We start from the raw sequence: 24,865 nt of genomic DNA on the forward strand, positions 1-24,865 counted from the left end.
CGCCACATTCCCCGCCTCCCTCTCCTCAACCAGATACCCTGGTCCTCTTTCCGTCTCTCTGATGGCCCACGTGCTGTCCTGCTGCAGGGCTACACACCCCTGCCCACTTTCTATTTTTTTGGTTTTCTCTTACTGATCCTTCCTATCTCCAGCTTTATCTTCCTTCTTTAGAGAGATGCTCCCTACCTACCTAATCAGAACTAGCTTCTCCCAGGCAATCTTTTTAGGATCAGTTTTTAGTTGTGGCAACCATCATCATTTGCAGTTGTATGTTAATTTGTGTTTAAGTGTTTAATGGCTGCCTCTCACACTCTGATGATAACGTGAGGGCCTTTGGATCCAGTACCTAGAAGTGACTGGCACATAGTAGGTGTTCATGAAGCATGTGGTGAAGAACTGAATGCCATTTTCACCTGCATTCTTGGAAAGTATCTCAAGGATTTCTTTCTTGTCAGCAGGTGAATTTCCCATAATAGCCTTTCTATTCTTTACTGACTGCATACGGATTTTAATTCTGTTGTTGCCTTAGGAATTTTCTTATAGTCTTCTTTGAGTCAACTACATTTTCAACTTTTGTTCTTCATGTACCTATGACCTTTTGCTCCTTGTGCACAGAGGTTATGGTTATTTGCAATCTTTTGAAGATGCCAAATAGTTTGTACTTTTTCTTCTGGCTCTGAAAGCCAATAATTTTCCAGAAGTATTTCCTTTCTTTCAGTCTTCCAACTATTTCTTTTATGCCATAATCTTTGTTTGTAGACCCCAATTTGTTTTTTTCTTTAATCCATACACAAATAGGGGAAGACCCTCCCAGACTCAGTGTGTCAGCGGAATGTGTGGGTTGCCTTTAGTCCCAACTTGCATGCATTTGGGTAGTGTTTCCACCCCCTTGGTAAATCTGCAGCTGGAAAGTGGGTTAGTTGATGGGCATGGCTTCCTGTCCACCTTCCAGCTTCTAACAGGCTTTCCCTTATTGTACCTCCTTGTGCTCTTGTGGTTATCACCTTCCTCTTGTCGTCCTCGTCTATGGTACTGGAAGCCAATGACAGTAAGTGAAACAGTTCTTCCTATGTCTGTGGTTGCCTACAGTGAGTGAGTAATGGGGGAGGATACGTTTTATACCACGGCCAGTCTGCCCTTACTTCCTGCCTAGTTGATTAACAGGGTTGTTCAGTTTCAATGTAAAAATGTAAAAAGGCAGTGGGTAGACTAGAGGGCATGGGGCCTGGGAGGCTAGAGTGGGCAGAGGGGATGGGGACTAGAGGTGGGCAAAGGACACAGACAGGTTTCAAGCAAGGGGCAAAACTCAGGAACAAAACTTCCTGCCTCACAGTATAGCTAATTGGGATCAATAGCTAAGAATAACCAGTCCTCTGGCTAGTAAAGGCCCGAATTTCTGCACCAGGACACAGTTGGTGTAGTAAGAACAATGTACCTTAAAAAAAAACAAAACAAAAACCTTTCTCCAGTTGCTCTCTTTCGTGAAGGGAAGCCTGAGTATTCCATAGGAGGTGAAGTATGCACCTCTTTTTCTCAGTCTAACTCTATTTGCCTTAAAATTTTCAAGGCCATTCACAATTTTATATTATGTTCTCCGTCAATCTCTCATTATTTTAATGAATTTTTATTATTTTTCTATAAGGTCATGGGAGGTTTTAATGAAAAGTTGTGAGGAGTTTTACTGGTGGACTGTAAGATCCAATTTTTCTCTTATCCTCCTTCAACAAAGAAATCTGCAGATCCACAGAATATTCATGAATATGATTTTTTTTTTTTTTTTTGCTTAACATCTGCTCCCATAGCTCTGTCAGTAAGGAATTCATCATTCCCAAAGCATTCCATATGCTTTTCCACTCTGCATTTACCCATGCAATTTCCCCTGGCACAAAACCTCTTCATTTTTTGGCCTCTAGCAACTCAAGAACAGGATGTTTCGATCCTCTTCTTGTTTTGAGCCTGAGGACACTGTGACTCCATGTTTGTTAGTACAAACATTCTAATCAGAATCATGCCAACACCGAAGAAATTTTATGAAGAACATATTTTCCCAAGCAAACTCAAATCACTTTAATTCCTTGAGATCAATTCCCTATATAAGGCAGATAAAATGTTTCTAGTACTTTTATTTGTATTTTAATGCAATTATTTTCATTTGGAAAATTCTTATTCATAAAAATGTCACTATGATTTGTTTTAAAATTTGTCCAAATCAAAAGTTTTACATTTTAACCTCTTACAAGTGATTTTACTTTTATGGCAATTAGGTCCCGTGTTGCAAATTTTGTGGGACTAAATTTTGTCAAGAAAATGTGATTCTTCCAATTGTTTTGAATCATTAACAAACGTAGTAGATAGTAGTGGTGATCCACTGATATCCCCCTGGCACTCACCCTTCAGTACACAAGAATGGTGGTTGGCTCCTGAGCACAAACACCTGCAACTCCCCACAATTCTAAGCCAATGACAGATGGAAGTTGGAGGGTAAATACCCCAGCTTCCATGTCCTCTGGTGGGATGACTCTCAGGTGTGTTCTACACGGTTTTTCCTAGTTCCCCGGGGATGGAGGATTGAACCCAGTTACCTCCAGTGGAAAACTGCTTGAAGATGTACCCTTCACTGGCTTCTCCCCATCCCTGTCTTACTACCCCCTCCCTAACGGACGATGCTTTCTGGAATGACCTCTTAAGTAAATTACTTGTATTCTCATCCCCCTCTAGGAGTCAGCTTCCAGGGCCCCCATCTTAAGACTACAAATGTATAAAGTTTTGCCATTGTCAGTTTTATTGTGTCATTTTTTTATGGAGTCTAAATTTTCCATGGTCAGTGTTTTTTTTTAATTTAGTTAATTCTCTGTTTAAGAAAATTTTTAATGAGTTAAAATAAGTCATCAGCCATTTTTTCATTCGTAACAAATATCCTGTTTTATGTTGATTATTTCTACCAGTACTAGCATCCACTTGTATAGAAGACTGATAGATTAGAGAAAGACATGTATCATATGACCTCACTGATATGAGGAATTCTTTTTTTTTAAAGATTTTTATTTATTTATTTGACAGAGAGAGACACAGTGAGAGGGGGGACACAAGCAGGGGGAGTGGGAGAGAGAAGCAGGCTCCCCGCGGAGCAGGGAGCCTGATGTGGGGCTTGATCCCAGGACCCTGGGGTCATGACCTGAGCCGAAGGCAGACGCTTAACGACTGAGCCACCCAGTCGCCGATATGAGGAATTCTTAATCTCAGGAAACAAACTGACGGTTGCTGGGGTGGCGGGGGTGGGAGGGATGGGGTGGCTGGGTGATAGACATTGGGGAGGGTATGTGCTATGGTGAGCGCTGTGAACTGTGTAAGACTGTTGAATCACAGACTGGTACCTCTGAAACAAATAATACATTATATGTTAAAAAAAAAAAGAGAAGAAGATAGCAGGAGGGGAAAAATGAAGGGGGGGGAATCGGAGGGGGAGACGAACCATGAAAGACTATGGACTCTGAAAAACAAACTGACGGTTCTAGAGGGGAGGGGGGCAGGGGGATGGGTTAGCCTGGTGATGGGTATTAAAGAGGGCACGTACTGCATGGAGCACTGGGTGTTATATGCAAACAATAAATCATGGAACACTACATCAAAAACTAATGATGTAATGTATGGTAATTAACATAACATAAAAAAATAAAATCTTAAAAAAAAAAAAGACTGATAGATTGGATCTGGGTGCATGCTTCATGTGACCTCCTGTGCTTTTTCTGAACATCCTTTCTTGAAACCCTTTTGTGTATTCTCCACCTAGAGAGATATTAATCGCCATGACGAAGTGGAAATGCCAATCCCTCCATGAAACTTTCCTTGATTCTCATCAACAGTAATTGTAACTTCGAGCTCCCACAGCATCCTGCTTTTCCCTCTATTTACACCTTTTCTTGCCTTCAGTGATTGTTTCCCCATTACATTGAGAGCAGAGTGGATCTTGTTTGTTTTCACTCCCACCTAACTTCACTCCTACCAGCACACATTGCAGGTATTCAACAAAAGTTTGAATGTAGGGGCACCTGGGTGACTCAGTCAGTTAAGCGGCTGCCTTTGGCTCAGGTCATGATCCCAGGGTCCTTGGATCGAGTCCCGCATCGGGCTCCTTGCTCAGCGGGAAGCCTGCTTCTCCCTCTCTCTCTGCAGCCCCCCTGCTTGTGCTTGCTCTCTCTGTCAAATAAATAAATAAAATCTTAAAAAAGAAGTTTGAATATATGTTTCCATTACAGAAGATGGAACTCTTACCAAGAAACCTCTCATACTCGGCATCTAAGAATGCTGTTTAACTTCTGAGGTCTTTTTAAATATGTAATGTATACCATGCCTTTCTCATTATCTTTATCAACCTATATCTATCTCTTAGATATATTTGATTGTTAATCATTTTGCTCTATCAATACAATTCCCATCTCTTTTGTTTTCTCTAAATTGTTTTATTTGTATTTTCACATTTACTGAAATTTAATTATATGATTTAATTGCTCCAGTATTTAAAGATACCTAGTCATCGTTTGGAATAGTATGCTCAAGCGTGGCAAAGCATAGTTGATGAGGAATCCCTCCAAATCCATAACAAAACACCAAAATACCATTGAAAGATGCATAAACGCCATGTACAGGAATTCACAGGACATACATAGCAAACAGATGTGAAAAATTACTCAACATTCACTGTAATCAAAGAAACTGAAAATATAATTTTCACCTATTACATTGCTTATGATTGATTTCTTTTAGTACAGGGTGTAATAAAGAAACTCATATCCACTGCCGATGTTGGGTTATGTTGTACAGCTTTCCTGGAGCTTAATCTAGCAATATTTCTCAGGGACTTTAAATAGTTCATTTTTAGGTTTCATCTTTAGGAAATTGTATCAAGGAAATAATCAGAAGTTTGGACACTCTACATGCTTGTGTGTGTGTGTAATCAAATCAAAGAACTTTAAAAATGTAGTTGTCTCACAATAGAGGCATGGTTAAATTATGGTATAGCCATATTATGGAACACTAAACACTCACTAAAAATATTTTCAAATAAATTTTAATGAGCTGCGAAATTGTTTCTAATAAAATTTTATGTGAAATACAGCATACAAAACTATAATTATACTGATTTCCATGAACGCTCTGATCCCTCAGAGCTAGTTTTCTATTGACTCCTTATCCTCCTGGGTATGGGTCACACTTTCCTGTTTCTTTGCATGTCTCATAATTTTTTGTTGGAAACTTGACATTTTAGATAATATATGGTAGCTACTCTGGATTCCGTGTGGTGTTTTTGCTATTTTCTGGCTTGTAGTGTGCTTTGTGATCTGCCTGGAGGAATTCTGCTGAGTCTGTTCCCCACCCATTGCCCCCTCCCCAACTTGTGTACGGTCATTGATGTCTCTGCTCAGCTTTTTTTTTTTTTTAATTTTTTTCTTTTTAAGTTTGGATTCCCAGGGATCACCCAAGTCAGCATAGCTTAGTGGTCAGCCAGTGATTAATCAGAAGTTACACTTTAACACCTCGAGCCAATAAGGCTTCCACCCTTGGCTAATGAATTTGTGTGGCCTGGGGAATGCATTCAAAGTCTGAGTAGTTTCCAAGTCTATTCCAGCTTTTATTTTGTGTTTGCAAGACCTCACATCCATTCAGGGATTAGAAGCTTGCTAGGGACCTCTTAGGTCTCCCGTTAGGTGCACACAGCCTTGTCCATGAACACAGCCTTCTGGACCACCAGGGATAAAGTAGGCTGTCTCATTCCCAAGGTCTGTTCAATTTCTGGCTGGTCTGTCTGCCAGTCTACTGCTAAAACCAAGCATTACTGAGACCTCAGGCTGGCTGCAGGGCTGGCAACAATGACATGGGCTTGTCATGCTCCAAATAAAGGCAGGCCCCTCTGAGGGCCCTGGTAGAACCTCTGTGCCACATAGCTAGGGGAAGGGAAGCTGAGATGGGAGTAGCCCAGGCTGAAATAGCACAGACTCCCACCATTCTTACAGCGGTTCTGCCCATCTTGAATAAATGCTTCTCCCATTTGTTGAATGCCTTTGATCAATTTCCAGAGTCTACATTTTTTGGGACAAGTTTGCTTAGTTTTATCATTGTTTTTTAGGGATAGGATCTGCTGAGCTCCTTAACTGGCCACTCTGGAAGTCCTGCTCTGCAAACCATACAAGTTGTACACATTCATTGTACAAATTCATCCTACTCCTTGGGGGACAAAGTGGGACCTTTCTTGGGCTGTCAAATCCCCAGGGTAACGTCACCTTGGCAAAATGTCGACTTCAGCCTGGAAACTTAACTGGATCTGCAGGAAGAAATCCAATTGTACAGACCAGAGCACCTTAATTACTGGTCCTCTGTACTTGTTTTCTTCCAGTTATTCCTTAGCCAGGCTTTTTCAAGAGCATTCAAGGATCATATACATTCCACGAAAAAAAAAACAAAAACGAAAAGAGCTCTGTGGTCAACATTTGGTTTACACGAAGCTAAACAAAATCGAAAGGCGTTAACATCAGGACTTCTCAGAGCTTTTAATATGCTGTTTGTTGAGATTCTCTAGGAAAGAAAAAATATATGAAGTGTTTTCTCAACATTATTGTGACCAATGAACACATTCCCCTCCGCCCCCAGAGAATTTCAAGGGATTAATGATCTTTGAAACACGCTTTGGTGTGTTTTACTTGAAAATTTCTGCCTGGATCAGACATACTGAGATGTTAAGGGAAGAAGTATGTTCACAACTATGATAGCTGTATGCATTACCCTTCTAGACAAGGGAAAGGTGGGAGTGGAAATGAATGGAGGAAATCCCTCAGGGAGGTCAATTTCAGCAGACAATCGAGCTCTCCAATACAGCTGCCCCTCCTCACCAGGAGCATTTCATTGGTAACCTTCCAAGTTTCTGTTTTTCTTTAAGGAGGCCTTCCCATGTGCCTGGCTTAAGTCAGACTCTTGGAAAATCAAGACACGGTATCTGCCCTCAAGGAGTACAGTTAAGGGTGAGATAGAGAAGAGTTACAACCTGGGTATCAGAAGAGGCAGGATGTGGGTGTCCACAAGGTGCTGTGGTAAGACCAATGGCACAGTTAGCCTGGACCGAGGCGTTCAAGACTTGACAAAGGCCATGATGTCCAGGCTGATTCTTGCAGGCCAAAGAAGGCTTAGCCAGGAAAGGCAAAGGGGAAGAGCATGTGCAAAGGCAGAGAGGCCAGAGGAAACACATAGCGTATTCAGGGGACTCCAAGTTGCTTATGTAGCTAGGATGTGGGGTGTAGAGGAACGGACGGGTACAAAGGTAGCAAAACACAAAGGGCTTTGCGTGGCACGCTGCCGAGTCTGGCTCTTATTCTCAGAGTGAAGGGAGAGTATGAAAGGCTGTTCAATCTCAGGATGATTGACCCTTCAAAAGCTCCCTCTGGCAGCAGTGTAGAAAAAAGACTGTGGAGGTAGATCAGAAAGCCAGCTCCCAGAGGCCAGCAAGAATAATGAGGGCCTGAACGAACCAAGATGCTGGGGTGAAGTGGACAGAAGCAGTGGTAGAGCATTCCTGGGCTTCTGACTTGAACAGTCCCAGGCAATGGTAGGCCACGTAACAGAGGGAACACAGGACAAGGGGCAGGTGTTTGGGAAGGAGATAATGCATTCAGGTTCGCACTTGTTCAGTTTGAAATTCTGACAAAACATGTGCGAGATGTTCAGGAGATGGGTGGAACTCTGGGTTGAGACCCAGATTTGACAGGTGTCAGGACAGAAGCTGTTTGAAGCCATAGGTGTGGAGAGAAAGGGCAGGGACTGTGTAGACTGAGCAGCAGACAAAACTGGCGGGGAACCGTATCTCCCTCTTCCAAATGCCTACAGCATCTGCCTGTAGCTCAGATGGAATTTGTCACAGGCTGCAACATTTTAGCTCCGTGCCTGGGGGGTACAAAAAGTATCATGCTAGATGTGAAGGTACAGAATAAAAGAAGGTCCTTTCGTCCAAGGAGACTATGATGTCGTTGTGGTGAAAGAATTCTACCCAACTCTTATGCAAAATGAAATGAAGAGCTATGAATACGTTGAGCATAGAAGAGGCAATTAATCCAATGGAAGAGATAACACACGTTTCTGGAAGAAAGGAGAGCATCTGAGTTGGGGTGGGAAAAGAAGTGGATTTTGCAAGCAGGGAAGGGGAAAGAAGGCAAGTAATTTGAGGCTGGAAACTAACAGAAATCACAACAGAATGGAGTGCGGGAAGTGACAGAGGGAAAGAGGCTGGAAAGGTGGCTTGAGGCCAGGATCCAGGGAATCCTGCTGAGATTTCTCAGGAGTCCATTTTAAAGAAGGCACACACGAGCCTATGTACATCCAAGGGCCTGTGATGTAGCAGCTTCATTTCCGCCTATTCACTAATTTCAGAAATGCCTTTAAGAACAATCAATCATAAATGCTAAAGGAAACCTACAAAATCGCCACACTGCATTTCCATTCTGCAAAACTCTGCGTTAGTGGAACTTTAATTACTTGGCTTCATTATAAAATTTCCATTGCATGTAAGTGTAAATAATTTCACTCTAATGCACTCATTTGAATCTGTGGCTGAAAGCATTGGTAGAAATCCCATTTTTGTGGCACTTCCTTGGCACATTGAAGGAAAACAAAATGTATACTGTTAATCAAGTCACGAGTGACTCTGAAAGTGACGGGTTGCATAAAGATAGCAAATAATAAGAGAAAAATAGATTTTAAAGATTAAAAATATTTTATTTAAACTTTTCTTCATAAACACTTTTAACATTTTTTTTCAATTTAAAAACAGAATGGATAGCATAAACATGTTTGAATAGATTATATTCACGGCTTGGGAAAAATTACCTGACAAAAATGTAAAGGCTTTCAAAACAGGTATAAAAGGCAAACCTTAAATTATTCTAAGATTTTTAAATCGGCCCTAGGATTATTTGACTACTGGCCCAAAATGTACCTAAAGGTCAAAATATTTTTCTATAGACAAAGTATGCCCAAGAGGTAGAGGGCATATACAAGTTAGGTAGAAAATAACCTCTCCGACCACCTCACTGGAACTCTCCTTCAGAAAGCAAACACCTAATCCTTACTGATATACTGATTAATAAGGTTTTTAATGCAGTTGTTCCCAAAGATGTAAAACGAGAATCCAAGGATACTGAGGGGAACAGACCGAGCTGATGGTGTTCTCTCGGCGTTGCTCGCGTGATACCCGAGGCGCACGGGTACAGGCGCTGAAGGGCTAGGACTTCCACGAGCCTTCCTATGCCAGTCTATGTCTACTGAATATTTGACTTTATAAACTCTCAATAAACTAATTTTTCAGGACTTTCATTTTTAAGATAAATCTCTTTTTAGAAGATATTTATTCCCAAACCAACTCTAATCTGATTGAACAAACATATGATCCCTAAAAATGTTCAGAGTACAAAAAAAAAATCAAAAATGTATAATAGGCAAAAAAGAAAAATGGCACTAGCAGTTTTACTGCCATATAGCCCTCAGTTATATCTAATTTACACTATTATCTATGTTGTGTTTTACTTCAGTCTAAAACTTTAAATTATGTATTCTCAAAAGAGCTAGTCTTTTCTGAGAGATAGCTTATAAACTGAAATATCAATTTATATTATAAACTGAAATGTTATGACCTACAACCACATATACATATATAAAAATAGTCCCACTGAACGTCTGACATGTTTAGATTATGCAGCTCAAATAATTTGTTATAAAATATTTTAAAGCTTAGTTTCATGTAATTAAGACAAAACTCTCCATTTTTACCACTTCTCCCCACACAAATGTGTGTGTCCTTTACTATGACTCGAGCAGGCTTCCCAGAATGAGGTGTCCAAAGGTGCTGCTTTAGAAAAGATAAGTGAAGGGCTCAGTCAATATTTCACAAATTAGAGTAACACGCACACAGAGCAGAGTAATGAGGACACAGAGAATGCTGTCTCAAGAAAAGCTAATAGTTCTATTAAGCTTTGCTTTTTTTTAAAACCAGTAGTATTTCTTCCAATATAAAACCTCCAATGTGAGAATCTTGAATTTTATGAAATGGTTGTAGTGCAAGGATTTTCTTTAAGCAGACTAAAATCAAAACTGAGAAGGCCAAAGATATGGAAGAGAACAAACATTTCTAATTAAGATGAAATTAATGAAGACTGACTATTTTTGTAAAGTCTGCTGTTTAAAATGTAAAGTGAAAACACACAAGGATCACAACAGTTACGCTGTATAGTTTCCAATCTGACTGAATTTTTTTAAAACCACTATTTTGAGCACATATAATGTATATAAACAAAAATGGTTCTAAATGAAGCACACAAAAAATAAACTTGAAAAAAATTCTATGGAAAAACTTTCCATAGTTTAGTATAACAAAAATAAATCTCTTTCAGCAACTAAACCATAATTTTAAAAGGGAATGTAAGTTAATCATGGATTTAAAACAACCTATATTAGCACTACATATAAACGGATGAGTTTTCTCAATACATTCAGAACCCAAGCAATAGCAACTATTCTTAAAGCTCAAAACTGATTACAGCTAACATCAGGTCAGACATGACTTACGTGTGAAGCTGAACCCAGAGTTAGTTCAAGTTAAGATTTCACAAATTTTCTAAAACATGAACTTTGATCTTGGTCTTGTGTCTTGAGAATGGAAGACCAAGAATACGCAACTGTCTGCCCAGATTTTACCCTAACTAGGGCTATGAAGTCATATCTAAGCAATTAAAGAGAACCACCACTGGTGTGTGAAGTGTAAAAGCCTGATAGGGGTACCCTGTCTCGGTCTTTTCCAGCAAAAGACAACGATGAGGAAAATAATGAAGACATTATTGTTATTTTCTTTAAAGCAAGACAGCACACACACAAAACAGTAAACCAACTAATGTATTAGAAAAAGAACTAAATGGCTAACCTAATTCCTAACTTTCAAAAGTAAAATGATTTTTAAAAGGTAGAAAAAGCCTTTTACCCATATTACCATGGGAAACAAGATACCGAATTCCATTTTTAGAAAGTGAAAGCAAATGACACAACCACTTAATAAAAATTTAAGTCTCATATACAAAAGAACATCATTAACTTGATTTCTAAAACCAACGCCACTGTTTCTCTTTCTCAAAAACTACTTGTGTACCTGACTGTTTCTTAAACTCAAACGCCTCCAGTTTTGGAGTTTTAAAATCAGGTGTTTTTTTCATAGTTATCTAATCTAATTACAAAAAAAAAAAACAAAAAAAAAAAAAAGCAAAAGTCTTCACATTTCCATGACTTCACTCTTCCATTTTGTGTTCAGTGGTGGCAGCAGCAAAAAAAAAAAAGGTGAAACTAGAAATTTTATACAACAGCCATAGAAGAAGGCATTGCAATATTGCACCAATATCCTAAGACCTGGCAAGTTTTGCCAGTGTAGAACTAGTCTGTATCAGATAGAGACTCTACTCAGGAGAAAATGGCATCAATGTGAATGATCCACTCCCTGGTTATTCTTGCTTAATCTTGTCAACTACGCATTCTTCCTTCGAATTTAAAGAGTTGAAAGGTGCGCGGCTAATCCTAAAACACTTACTATATAAATGCTTTTCAACAGTTATTCTTGATCTGTTCTGAACTTCGAGGTTACTATCCTTCATGCTAGTAGCTTTCAGTAAATAAAACAAAGGCTGAGGGCTTACATCCCCAGTGCCATTAAGTATTCTGTACTAAATAAACAAGTAGATATGACCAGTAAGATTATAATTCTGTTTCTTACCTCTACGTCAAAAATGAGCTCAAATTTTCCACGAGTTGCTACTTTCCATTCAATAACAGATGCAGCAGCCTTACTGAGTGTAAAGAATGGGAGTTGCACTTACTTTCAAGGGGCCTCTATTTAGGAGTCTGGTATTACCTAAATGCTCTTTAAAAGTGCTTGCGCGCCGCAGGGCCCGGGCTGCGTCTACCACTCCGATTCTCACTAAAAACAGGGTAACGTTAAACAGACTGCAAAGAAAAACATTTTCAAAAACAAGACATACATTGATAAGGAACACTAACATTTACTTTTGAAAAGAAAATATAAAATGTTAGTTTTCAGAAATCCATACATGTTTCAGGAATACACGGAGCTCAAATATTACTGAATCAGTATGGAGTGAAGATAGGCTACTTTGATACCAAATGAGGACTCCAGTTATTTTAACTTTCTAAAAATGTTAATACATGAAAAGACGTTACATCTAAAATTCAACAAGTATGGCAAACCGTGTGTGCAAGTGCACTAGCTTAAAAATATAGAATCCTAACCACGCATAAAAGGAAATGTGCCTTATATGTTCATAAGATGTATGCAAGTATGGATATGCTTTCACTAACACAATGCAGGTAAGAGAAGGCAGCTTAGAAATAGTGTTTTGAATATAAAAAAGTTAATTTTGTAGAAAATTTATATTTTTGCATTTTCAGCAAAAAGCCATGCAAAAAGGTCAAGAGTTTTAAACTTAAATCATAAAACCAAAAGGTCTAACAGACTGTAATACACTGAAATAAACGTTCCAAAAGATTTCAGATCGAGAGAGGAACCGAAATTACATCCAGTGACACTTATCAGGTCTTCTCTTAGAAGATGCAGGACTCCTACGCTGACATCTGAAAGAAATGTTTAAAGCATAAAATCAACTTCCCAGATAAGTGGATCACTCTATTCAACTGCTTCTGGAAGTAGTTTCAAGAGCTAGCGCTTAGAATGAACTTACTGCATGAGTTTGAGGCCACTAAAAAGACCAAAAAAAAAAAAAAGGATGCTAGCACAGAATGAAAAATTTTTTACGATATTAGACCAATGGCTTTGATAGTAAAACTGGTGAGGTTTTTCTTTATGTTTTTTTAAATTAACTACTTTGTCACAAACAAATTTTTTGTTTGGCTTTTTTTAAAGGGAGAAAGATGTCATTAGTTGCAACGTCTGACCTCGTCCAGTATATATTCCGGGAAATGCAGGTTGCACACTTGTAAACCATCCAGCTTGCAGGGCATCCGCGGGTACTCATCTTCCTTCCACTTGTTTTCTTCCGGATCAAAAGTGAGGATGGAATCGCTGTAATGACCGTTGTAGCAAAGGCCTCCAAGAACCATTATTTGTTTGTCCAGCACAGTCACACCATGGCCACTTCTGCCAATTGGCATGGATGCCAAGATGGTCCACTGATCAGTCTCTGGGTTGTACACTTCTGTGGAAGGGCATCCCTGAGACTCAAAAGAGGCCCTCAAGATCACACAAACACCACCGAAGACATAAAGCTTGCCGTTGTAAGAAATCATCTTGTGAAAGCATCTTGCGTAATTCATTTTGCTCTTATTCTCCCAACAGTTGGTAACCACTTGCGTTCTCCTGGTCCGCTGCTCTATGGTCCCTTCTTTACTGGGGTCGAACACGCACACTTGTTTGGAGGTGGAAGATGAGGTGATTCCACCAGTGATAAACAACTTGTTATTGAGCACTGTCCCTTCGTGTCCGTATTTGTTAACTGGATAAGGATCCACGAATTCCCATTTATCATTGGTGATGTCATATCTCTCAGTGGAATAGAAAGTCTCATCTCTGGTTCTGCCAGCTACGGCGTAAATGAACTTCCCAATAACACCAACTGCAAACTCTGAACGTGGCACTGACATGTCTGCCATCCGGAGCCAAGAGTTCTGCCTCGGGTCATACCTGAACACTTTGGAAGAAGCATGGAATTCGCCATCCGGGCCCAGTTCTTCCCCGCCCAACAAGAACACGAAGTTATTGACGATAGCAAGGCAGTCTGGGCGCAGAGGAACTTGGGGGCCCTCCAGTTCCCACCAGACTCTTGGTTTCTTTAAGAGAAGGATTTTACTGTTAACCATGCTATGTCCAATCATTCCTCGGAATACTGTAGTTTGGGGTTTGGCAGAGCGGATGCGGCTTGATTTCATGTCCAACAAAGGCTGCTGGTGGACGTTCTGAAAGTAATTCAGTGCTTGGTCAACTTCATAGCGCAGCTGTCGGGAGTATCTGTAAAATTCGGATGTCTTAACCTAAGAATACAAGTAGAAGAATTTAACCAAAAGAAAGAGCATCAACGGCAAACAAAATATCAAAGCCAACTAAGGTGATTAGTGTATGATTTGAGGCTTACTGTACTAAAACTGCTTTTCCTGTTAAGATCACATACTTCTTTTTTAAACAAAGCTATCATCATATTTGTTTTTATAATAATCTATGCACATCCCCAAGCCTTTTAAAGTAAACAAGTTATTTTCCAGGAACAAGCTAAACTCCTCTAACAAAATGTACTAATCATCTATTCTATGTGAGGCCCTGGGATACAAGTGGTGATTATGAGGACAAACAGAGGTTTCACAGTAGAGGGAATCACGGCCATGGTTTCCTTAACCACAAGGAACACTGTAAGAGCAACCGTGACTGAATAACTTGGGCAATCAAGTTAGTGAGTTAGTAAAAATTTAAATAGACACGAAATTCTCAGTAGGTTTTTGATATAAAGACTTGGTCGGATATCAGCAACTCCTACAACCATAATCCAGGTGACGAGGTCCAATTTTTTCCTCTTTGTTTTTGGAGCTGGAACTACCCCATTGTGATGATTTTTTGTTACCAAGATCTTATGAAGCAATTTTAAGTATTGTGCTAAGTTCTATAGGGAGATAAAAATGTTAGGTATAAGATGGGGTCTGTTTCCTCAAAGAACTTCGAATATGTCTGGGGAAATGAAAATATAGATTTGCCAACAAGTAAATGAGGCGGTTGACGGTTGGCAATGAGAGTGTACAGCCCATCTTTGAGTGCTGCAGACCGGAAGATCTGAAACATACCAAACTGGCCCAAAACACTGACGGGCTCCCTTGTGGAAGAGGGAGGAAGCTGGACAACCATGAAGAAAAAGCCTGTTATCATAATGGCAAGGTGAGAGTCTTCCATTTCGACGGGAAAATCAGATATTGAGAGAGCAAATGGGCAGAAGTGCGTGACTGATGTGAAGTAGCGATAGGGTGCAAAAGTCAGGGCTCGAAGTGATCTGAGGATTTAGACTTGAGGCGCTCTGGAGAGTGGTGTCACTAAGGGACACTGGAGAGGCATTCACTTCACTGGTGATCAATCTGACCTGCTGGGAGGATGCGGACGTGGAAAGCTCTAGGAGCCTCTGGGGAATCCGGGGTGATTGCTTGGGAGGGAGCCGGCACCAGGCATATTTATTTAGGAGCTTCCTTTTCCTACATCTCCTTGTTTTCCTCCCTCTTTCCTAGCTTTCTCATTCACTCCCCACCTTGGCCCAAAAAATGTCTGAAACAGAAAGGACCACAAATATGTTTTAAGTATATTGGTAATTGTATTTCAATATAATTGGCTTCCTTTGTAATCCCAAGCATTTAACTTTATGGATTTTAAATCATTATTCTGAGGGGTCCTTCTGTGGGTTTCACCAGGCTAGCAAAAGGGTAAACGGCACAAAAAAGGTTGAGAATTCCTTGTCTTACTACGTAAAAGAGAAAAAACGGACGTCAATACTGCACTGGGGCTTTATGTGTGATATCTCAAGTTAAATTATTCCTCCCATGAGAGAGTAATAATCATCCCTATTTTCCTGATGAAAAAATTGAGGCATAGAACCTTAAGTGACTTGCCCAAATTGTTTACATGACTAAAACTGGCAGAGCTGGGATCTGAACCTTGATCCAGGACAGTCTTGCTCCAAAGCTATTTCCAATAGGTTACTGCACAGCTTCCACTACTCATTAGAAAACTCTAAATGACAAACTCATTTATTAAAACACTTAACATACATGTTCAACGAATTAGCCTAATGACCCTTCTCAAGGAAAAGATAGTATAATGGTCCTTGAAACAAAGAATCAATTGTATGGATCACAATGACTGGGCATCCAACCCCATTCTTCCTAGCAAAACACTAAGCGTGGAAGAGATCAAATAATGAATAATGGTAAAGAAGTAATTTCAATAAACAGACTAATAATATAATAAAAATAGCAGATCTGAAGTCTCATCCTCTACTTTTACTTCACATATAAAAAGGTACAGAACGAAGGAAATGAAGTGAGCTGCAATCTCTTATGAGGAACAATGGAAACCTGTACAGCTGTCATCACTGAGTGCTTAGTAACATGGAATGACGTCCACAATATATTCAGTTTTTAAAAAGCAACAGTACACTGGTAGCCCAATTAAGTAAGATTTTGTGTATGCATGCTTGTGTTAATAGTGATTATCTCTGAAACTTCACAAACATCTTTGCATTCTTTTTCATGTATCATATTTATAAACAAAAAGAGTCTTGCCATTTAAAAACTGGGTCTCTTAAAACCATCAAAAATATATTTGCTTAGGAAAAATGAGCATCTTTTCATCTTTCCATTTCTCCTATGAATTGCCTAATAGTGTACCTCATCCATTTTCCTCATCTTTTTATTTGCAAGAGCTAAAAGGCAATACCCTGGAAATCAGCAAGAAACATAAACCTCAAATTAAATATTTAAGTGCCTACTGTGCACAGCCAGTGGCCTGAGAACTACACAGGTTTTGAGGTAATAGAATCCCGTCCAGCACTGTAATTAAGCACCACGTCAAGCTGCCCAGTATGGCGATTAAGAATCCAGTTTAGAAAATATCCAACTTTGGCACTCACGAGTTGTGGGATCTTGGGCAAGTGACTCAACATCCTTATAGCCATTTCCTCATCTGTATTATTGGGAAAACAATAGTAGCACTATGCCTCATAACCCTAAGGTAGGAGATAGGCAAGGTCATCTACGTGAAAAGGACAGTATGGTGCCTGTCACGTGGCAGTGTACAACAATAGCCATTATTAGCTACTACCACTGACCAGTGGACACCTGTAGGCGTGTCAGCTTAAGTCGATGCATCTGATGATGTGTTTTCGGTCTGCATAAAAATTCAGTCTCAGAAATTAGAGGAGAAAGGAGAGAAACTGTTACTCTGTGGACCTAATCTTCCCCCAAAAAACATGATTAGTAAGATGCAAGAAGGAGGAAGCTTTAAAGCAGCCATGTCACTTGGAGATCGAGAAGGGAAGGGGAATGCTGCACATATTGGATAGACAGATTTCAAGTTTTTTAAAGGAAAATTAGGATCAATTCCAAGATCGGAAACTGTGTAAAGAAGCTCAAGAAGGCTTGGAGGCTCTCAGAAGCATAATGCTGACTGCATAATTGCAAAACATACTGATGAGGGAAGAAAAGGGGAAAGTATCTAAAAAATCTGATGTGCTGCACAGAGAGCTTTCTGGGATTCAGATGTTAAAAAACCACTTACAACAGATGGTAAAAAAAAAAAAAAAAAACAAGCACATAAAACAAGAATCACAAAGGGTGAAATGGAACTGTAAGAATACTGTGAACAAGGCTAAAGCCTCAGGATGAACTGTGACTTAAAAAAGTGCCAGATAATGAATAAATGGCATCTTAGAGGTTAAAGTAAAAAGAAGTAGAGGCAAACGTGAAGCCCCTCCTGGATGGGGTGGTTAATGTAATATTAACAAAGACTAATAGCCTTCTCCTATTTTATTTCCATTCTTGGCTAAGGATGTTCTATTCTTTCTAATCTGAAGATCAAACACAATGACTAAGAAGAAACTTAAATCCAAGATGGCTGAGAAAAAAAAAGAAAAACTAGATAGATATTCTCACTAGGTTCAAGTCATGTGATCTCAAAATCACATCCTGGGATCCTGAGAGGCTTCACAGAAAAGGCTGCTTAATTGCTTTCCGTAATCTGTGCGGAATCATGAAGACTGGGAAAGGACTAGAAGCCAGACTTCCAAACTACAGACTGGTTAGCCTGAGGCTGATCTGGATTGTTAAAAAATACCACTTGCGATAAGAAAGCCTACATGCTGAGAAGCAGCATGGACTCACCCAGCAATGCCAAGGCTTGACCACTTCCAGTTGAATGTTTGAGGATGTAACAGAACTGATAGAGAATGAGAGAACCTACGACTTTGGCAAAGTAATCAACAAGCCTAATGATAAAGATTAACACCAGGGAGCCATGAACCACCTAAAACTGCAGAAATAATTGTGTTAATGCATTCCGGGGGGGAGGGGGGTGGGGTAAGGTGAGATGGTGGGAAGTCCAGAGCTTTTGTCAAATACTCCAGGGCTCCGTGAACTCCAAATGTAAAGCTATAACTGACTATCCTCAATACGAAAAAATGTGATATGGCAGAATAAAATCATGGACTGAATCAAAACAGACAATCCCACCCTCTCTGTTTGGTGAAACCACAGCTAAGAGGGCTAAGTTCCATCGCTACAATTTAGACATCACAAAGCGGACCACATCCCGGGGAAAAGGATCCAAACCATCGGAAAAAAATGGTAAAACTGACGAGGAATGTTTAAGCTCAAGAGAAGACTCAGGAGAAAGATGGCAACCGTTTTCAGGACCAGTCAGCAGAAGTTAGAGGGAAGATTTTAGGCCAGCAGAGGGAAAAGCTTTGTAATTAGAACTGTCAAGATAACGGATGTTCATCACATTATTCTAAGAGCACAGAAACTGGGAACAACTCAAATATCTAGCAATAAGACACTGGTTGAATAAACTCTTGTATGCAGTCTTTACCATATGCAGTCATTAAAAAGAAGGTTAATCCACATGCACTAACACAGATGTTCAAAATGTCAAATGATAAAAACTGCAGAAGCGTATAATATTCTCAAAAACTCAAAACGGACTGTTTTACACAGCTGGCAGTACACCAAGAGGAAAACGTATGTATACACACACAACATAGAGTTGCCCCTTCTCAGGGTCTATACAGGTCTGTACTTGGCTTCTTTACAAGGACTGCCGTCAGAAGGGCATGGGTACATATTTTCCCTAAGTCAGGACTGTCTACCTCTGGACTCAGGGAGCATTCCTGCCAGTGGAGGTAGTCCAGGTGTGACCGTGTATCAGGAGCACCGGAGAGGGGTCCTGGTGTCACGTAAGGACGAGGCACCATGGCCTGTGTGACAGCCTTCCACCTTCCGAACCCAGGCTCTTACAGATCCCATCAAACTGAGTCAGCTGAACTTCTTACAGTCATTTTCCTGTCTCTCGTTTTCTACCCAACCCTCGGGTCCCTTTGTCCTCTTCTCCATTCATTCTATCATGTTCCTTTGAATCTCGAGTTCCAAAGAGTTTTAAAAGTTACTTCAAGTCTATGTCAAAATTCACATCACAGCTACATATCTCTATCCAGCCTGTTCTACCTGTAGGCCCCCAACAATGGAAGCTGTGCCTTTGAGATAGTTGATTATACTGCAGAACATCTAACCAATGAAATTTAGCTCCTCCTCTCTGCCACAGCTAGAAGTTCTAGATCTACCTTGCCCTTTTCCCAGAGCTAGGATTTTCCTCTAAAACCAGACAATATCGATAAGCACAATTAGTTTCTTCTTTCATTATAGAAATGGAGAATTAATGCCTCTTTGATAATCCTGGACAAAGTAATTACAGATATACTCTGCTTTAAAACAAAAAGCGGAGGGCTACGTAAATGGAGTCATTTGAATGCATTAACAAAGCGAGCTATCAAAAAAGAAACATGTGGCTCATCTTTAAGCATTTCTCCCATCATTCCCTCCTCACATAACAGTTTATCTGTAGATCAAGTGCTTCCAAAAACAAGATATGGGGGAAAATGACATTTTTTTCATGTTTTAAAGAACTACTTCCCTTATCCTTCCATAGGATTAAAAAAAGCTGTCTTAATACTTAGAATATATTCATTATCACTTTTCTTACTTTGATACTGAAAAATATTACAAAAAAGCATTTTCTCTTACGCTGATTACAAAATTAAAGTTTGTTACCTCTTAAAAACAGTGATCTGAAAATCTTAAATTGGCCATTACTTCCTCTGATCTTTTAGTTTAATTGTGTGTGTGCATATAAAGGAGAAAATGTGAGAAATTATTAATTTTGAATGCGGTTCCTATAAATATATATTAAGTTGAAGAAATAATAGCTAGCCATTACCACTGGGCAAAAATTCCATGTTTCTCCCTCCTCTGTCAAAATGTTACATCATCCATTCATTAAATTTTTAACTTTTAAAGCCTATTCGTATATACCAGTCTGAATTTTGAGAATTAAAACAGAACTGGCAATGTAACTAAAACAGCCATTTCCACAGAGCTTACTACATTTGATTAAAAATCTGCAATTTATTTATTTATTTATTTATTTTTTAAAGATTTTATTTATTTATTTGACAGAGACACAGCGAGAGAGGGAACACAAGCAGGGGGAGTGGGAGAGGGAGAAGCAGGCTCCCCGTGGAGCAGGGAGCCTGATGTGGGACTCGATCCCAGGACCCTGGGATCATGACCTGAGCCGAAGGCAGTCGCTTAACCGACTGAGCCACTCAGGCGCCCAGATTAAAAATCTGCAATTTAAAAAATCTACTAAAACTGGCTACAGTCTGGGGTGCCTCGCTGGCTCAAGCCAGTAGAGCATGTGACTCTTGATCTCAGAGTTGTAAGTTCGAGCCTCACGCTAAGTGAAGAAATTACTGAAAAAATATTTAAGAAAAAATAGCTGGCTACAGTCTAAAATTATTTTAGGCCTTTAGCCAGCCAATTTAAGATATTATCAGCTATTTCACCTTTCAAAATGTTTTTTTAAATGCCCAATATACTTAAACTAAAACAAAACAAAAACCCATGCCTTTTATTAGTTTATCTGTCAGTGGGGGTGGGAGGTGCCACTGGGGACTGGAATAATCCCTGAACTAAAGATCCCAGATCTTAGGCTTGACATTGTCCCCAAGTCAGTGTGTGATTATGGACAAGCCTCTGGCTTAGATATTTTCTCCTTATAAAAGGAATCAGTTGCATGAAGACACCTCTGGCCCTTCCTACATCCAAAAATGCTAACCTAATTTTCAGAATGAGGAGTATAAGGTGTCATGTGGAAGGAAGACAGTCCTGGCTATCAGTTTTATCATCCCCTCTCCATGATCCAATCTGCTCAAAAGAAATATCCAGAAACAGGGGCGCCTGGGTGGCTCAGTTGGTTAAGCCTCTGCATTCGGCTCAGGTCATGATCCCAGGGTCCTGGGATCGAGCCCTGCATCCGGCTCCCTGCTCAGTGGGGAGCCTGCTTCTCTCTCTCCCTCTATCTACTGCTCTACCTACTTGAGCGCTGTCAAATAAATAAATAAAACTTCAAAAAAAAAAAAAAGAAATATCCAGAAACAAAGCAGTTACTAAAACAAATTATACCTTTGGGAACCACAGCTACATTTAATATTATTTTGATATTCAGCAAAATGTGGAGCAGTCTTTATGTGCTGTATTACAAAAGCATCCACCCTGGTATGAGAAGTCTATTTATAAAATCATGCTCAGAACTGAAGCTTATACTGATTTATGTTAAAATCATCACAAAAAAGCTAGGTGCAAAATACCTTTATAATTAATCCCTTTGTCCTGAAAAACTGAGTTAATGACCAAGGATAAGGCTATAAAAAAATCAGTTCCTGTTAAGCACAAATCTTCTCAGTAATACTGTAATTGCAGTCAAATACCAAACAGTAAAGACAAATTTTAATAAGGATTTACCTATCCTCTCTTCTTCAAGCAGGCAACAGTCTAAATTACCAAACAGAACTTCAGAAGTAACCAGCGTAAATGGGGGTGAGGGAGAGGACCCTCTTCAAGACTCTAATATGAGTTTCAGCACAATTTGGTTAGTCTTCTAGCCCTTAAACTTTTCTAGAGTGAAAAATATGTAGTTCAAAAATAAGTATGCTCAGAAAGTCTAATCTCCTTCCAATTTCAGCACAATAGTCATAGAACACCACTAGAAGTTAAATAAGTGTGCACAAGCCTAAAAGGTAGAAAATGATGTAATGTCTAGAAAGTCCCTTAAGACCATATTATTTGATTATAGTAATATTTAGATAGTACAACTAAATTCTAGAGTTTTTCCTATTTATGGAAATACTCTCAACTATGTAAATATATAATTTTATTTAAAAATATGGTAAAACAGAAGGAAAGCCAAAAAGGTTTAATCCTAAAACTAACTTCTGAATGAGCAAGGCTCACCCCATGACACATGTAACATTTTCTGAGTAAATATTAAATTTGAGAATTAAAACTTTAAAGCCTAAAATCTTAGTATTTGCCCCTGTTCCTCTCTTGCTGCTAACCTTGTCTCCATTTTAGGACTTCTCTGATCCTGTTGGATTTCTGCTTATCATTTGGTTTCTCTCCCTCCTTTTTCCTCCGTTCATCAAAAAAATTTTTCTCCTTTTACAAGTCAATATAGCTGTCTGTACTTCATCTCTTCCTTCACTTTTACTTCATGGCTAATTTCCAATTCTAGGCTTTTGTTTTCATCTCCCATTTATTTTATTTAAAAGGAAAATCAACAAGACTGAATTTGTGAACTCCTGCTTCATACACCCCCCACCAAAGTCTCTTTCCCAGGGGATCTAACAGCAGTCAACACCCTGAATTAGCGCACCCTCCAGGAACCTGCGAACGCGGGATGAACGCAAGTCAAAGGTGGAAAACAAGAGCACTCTACTTCTCCACATAAAAGGCCAAAGACTTGAGGAGAAAACACCCAGGGTGATTTTTAAAGAACTGTGCACGTGTTAATTACAATCATCCAAGTCCACAGGGCTGGGGAGGAAGGGTAGGCAAAAAGGAGATGGATACAGAAAAAGACACTAAGTGAACTGCGAAAGTCTGCTTAACCTATTGACCTAGTTTCCACCAGAAAACCTGCTCATGTCTGTGCTTTCACTCCAAGGGGCAAGTGAGCTGATTGTTAATTTAAGCAATTTCAAGTTTATAGCTGTATAGGTACTATTTAATATATGAAGGGGATTTTAAACTTTTTCAAAAACAACTCAGACTTATTAGGAACTCTAACCAAATTTCACATTTTTAATCTAGGTTACTGGCTTTGTAAAAAAAAAAAAAAATTTGTATTGTCAAATACAGTACTGCTTATGTTTCTCATGTACTTCGGTGAGGGTTAGAAACAAATTTGTTTTTTCCTCTAGATTTGTCTGGCTGTAGCTGAAGTTACTAGAAATAATTAAACTTTTTTTTAGTTTTCTGCTAAACTGTGGTAACACTACAGGTAATGGTCTGGTTGCTGGATAGAAATTTTGGATAGCTCAAGTGCTAGATTAGTCAAAACATGTCACAGTACCTAAGTAAAGGAATTCTGGAGGGCATATAGCACCTACACTTTACATAGATGTGTCCTTACCCATACAATGTCATTACCAGTGGTCTGTACCTCAATTAACTGGAATATCACACCATCCAAGCATGACATTAAGGACAATCAGTTTACTCATGTGTCATATAGTTCATTGTTAATGTTATCTACATCAACTGTGCTAATAGAGAAACTATTTGGAAGATTATCAGTGTTTTGTGAAGAGCAGTTCTGAGAGCTCCTAACGTTCTTAAGTATCCAAGGTATACTTGGACACTTAATTTGTTAATCCTTGAATTCTTTCCCTTTCAAGGTGACTACAAGACACCTTATCCCCATTTTAACATGTAGCTTTTAAAGCCACAAATTCTGCACCTTAAGTTAAAGACTTTTTTTAAAAAGTATCTGGAAGCTCTTCTGAAGCATTTTTTTTTTTTTAAAGATTTTATTTATTTATTTGAGACAGAGAGAATGAGAGAGAGAGAGAGCACATGAGAGGGGGGAGGGTCAGAGGGAGAAGCAGGCTGATGCGGGACTCGATCCAGGGACTCCAGGATCATGACCTGAGCCGAAGGCAGTCGCTTAACCAACTGAGCCACCCAGGCACCCTCTTCTGAAGCATTTTTTAATTCTGATCCTAGGATTAATTTTTACTAATAATGAAGCTGTGTTTTTTTTCAGCAGACTATCAAAATTATCTCAAAGTTGTAAAAGTTCCTATAATAAGCTTTCATAAAATGCAGGTAACGGTTAAATCCAAAAATATTCTCAGTAAAAGAGAACTTTTTTCTCACTAAAACATTAGCTTTGCTCTTTAAAAGTTACATAAATCTGGGGTGCCTGGGTGGCTCAGATGGTTAAGCATCTGCCTTCGGCTCAGGTCATGATCCCAGGGTCCTGGGATGGAGCCCCACATCAGGCTCAGCGGGGAGTCTGCCTCTCCTCCTCCCTCTCCCTCTCTCCCTGCTCATGCTCTCTCTCTCCCTCTCTGTATCTGTGTCTCAAGTGAATAAATAAAATCTTTTAAAAAGAAGTTCCATAAATCCAAATTTGGGGGAGTATGATGAATTACATTTAATATATGAGGGAAAAAAGCACACTAGGGAGTCTGAATATCACGAGCTAGTTTACAAAACATTAGGAATAAAGCAGAATACATCTTTATAATCTGCTCCCTTACTGAACAGCCAATGAAAAACCAACTGTAAAAGCCTAATTATAAGCTGAACAAATGTGTTTTTTTAATCTTTACAGGACTGAAAAGATTTTCTTTCCTTTTGAAAAATTGGAAGATTTTATGATTATGATTAATACAATTTCTAAGGGGATCACTGGTATGCTTTTACCTTATGCATATTTACGATACTGAAGATGCCCTAGGTTCAAAAATATTAAAATGTCACTGTACTAAAGAATCAACATATGGGTATTTTAATGAATAATTTAACAATTTTGCTAAAAAGATCTTTTCTATACAAAAGAAGTATAATAGCATTTTGCCAAACATACATTTACTTCATAAAATGTTTTCAATAACGCAATAATTTTTTTAAAAAACCGAAAGAACAAAGAAAGCAAGGTTTAAACTATTTAAAT

At 39.2% G+C, this 24,865-nt stretch overlaps 1 protein-coding gene across 3 annotated transcripts in view; it reads right to left on the reverse strand.

Annotated features, from left to right (window-relative positions):
* Positions 1-8,741: 8,741 nt before the first annotated feature.
* KLHL15 (kelch like family member 15) overlaps positions 8,742-24,865 on the reverse strand; it is a 35,147-nt gene continuing 19,023 nt past the window's right edge. Inside the window, exons 2-3 of one of the 3 annotated variants that reach the window (XM_032389514.1) lie at positions 12,988-14,079; positions 10,399-12,666 (exon numbers count right to left, since the gene is read on the reverse strand). In XM_032389514.1, coding sequence (XP_032245405.1) covers positions 12,655-12,666; positions 12,988-14,079 — 1,104 coding nt within the window. In that variant the 3' untranslated portion in view covers positions 10,399-12,654. Of the gene's footprint in view, positions 14,080-24,865 lie in introns of all 3 variants that reach the window. The other 2 variants (XM_032389512.1, XM_032389513.1) reach the window with 2 other exon arrangements.

The sequence above is a fragment of the Phoca vitulina genome, unplaced genomic scaffold (genome assembly GCF_004348235.1).
Source record: "Phoca vitulina isolate PV1807 unplaced genomic scaffold, GSC_HSeal_1.0 scaffold55, whole genome shotgun sequence".
In the NCBI taxonomy this organism is placed as follows: domain Eukaryota; kingdom Metazoa; phylum Chordata; class Mammalia; order Carnivora; family Phocidae; genus Phoca; species Phoca vitulina.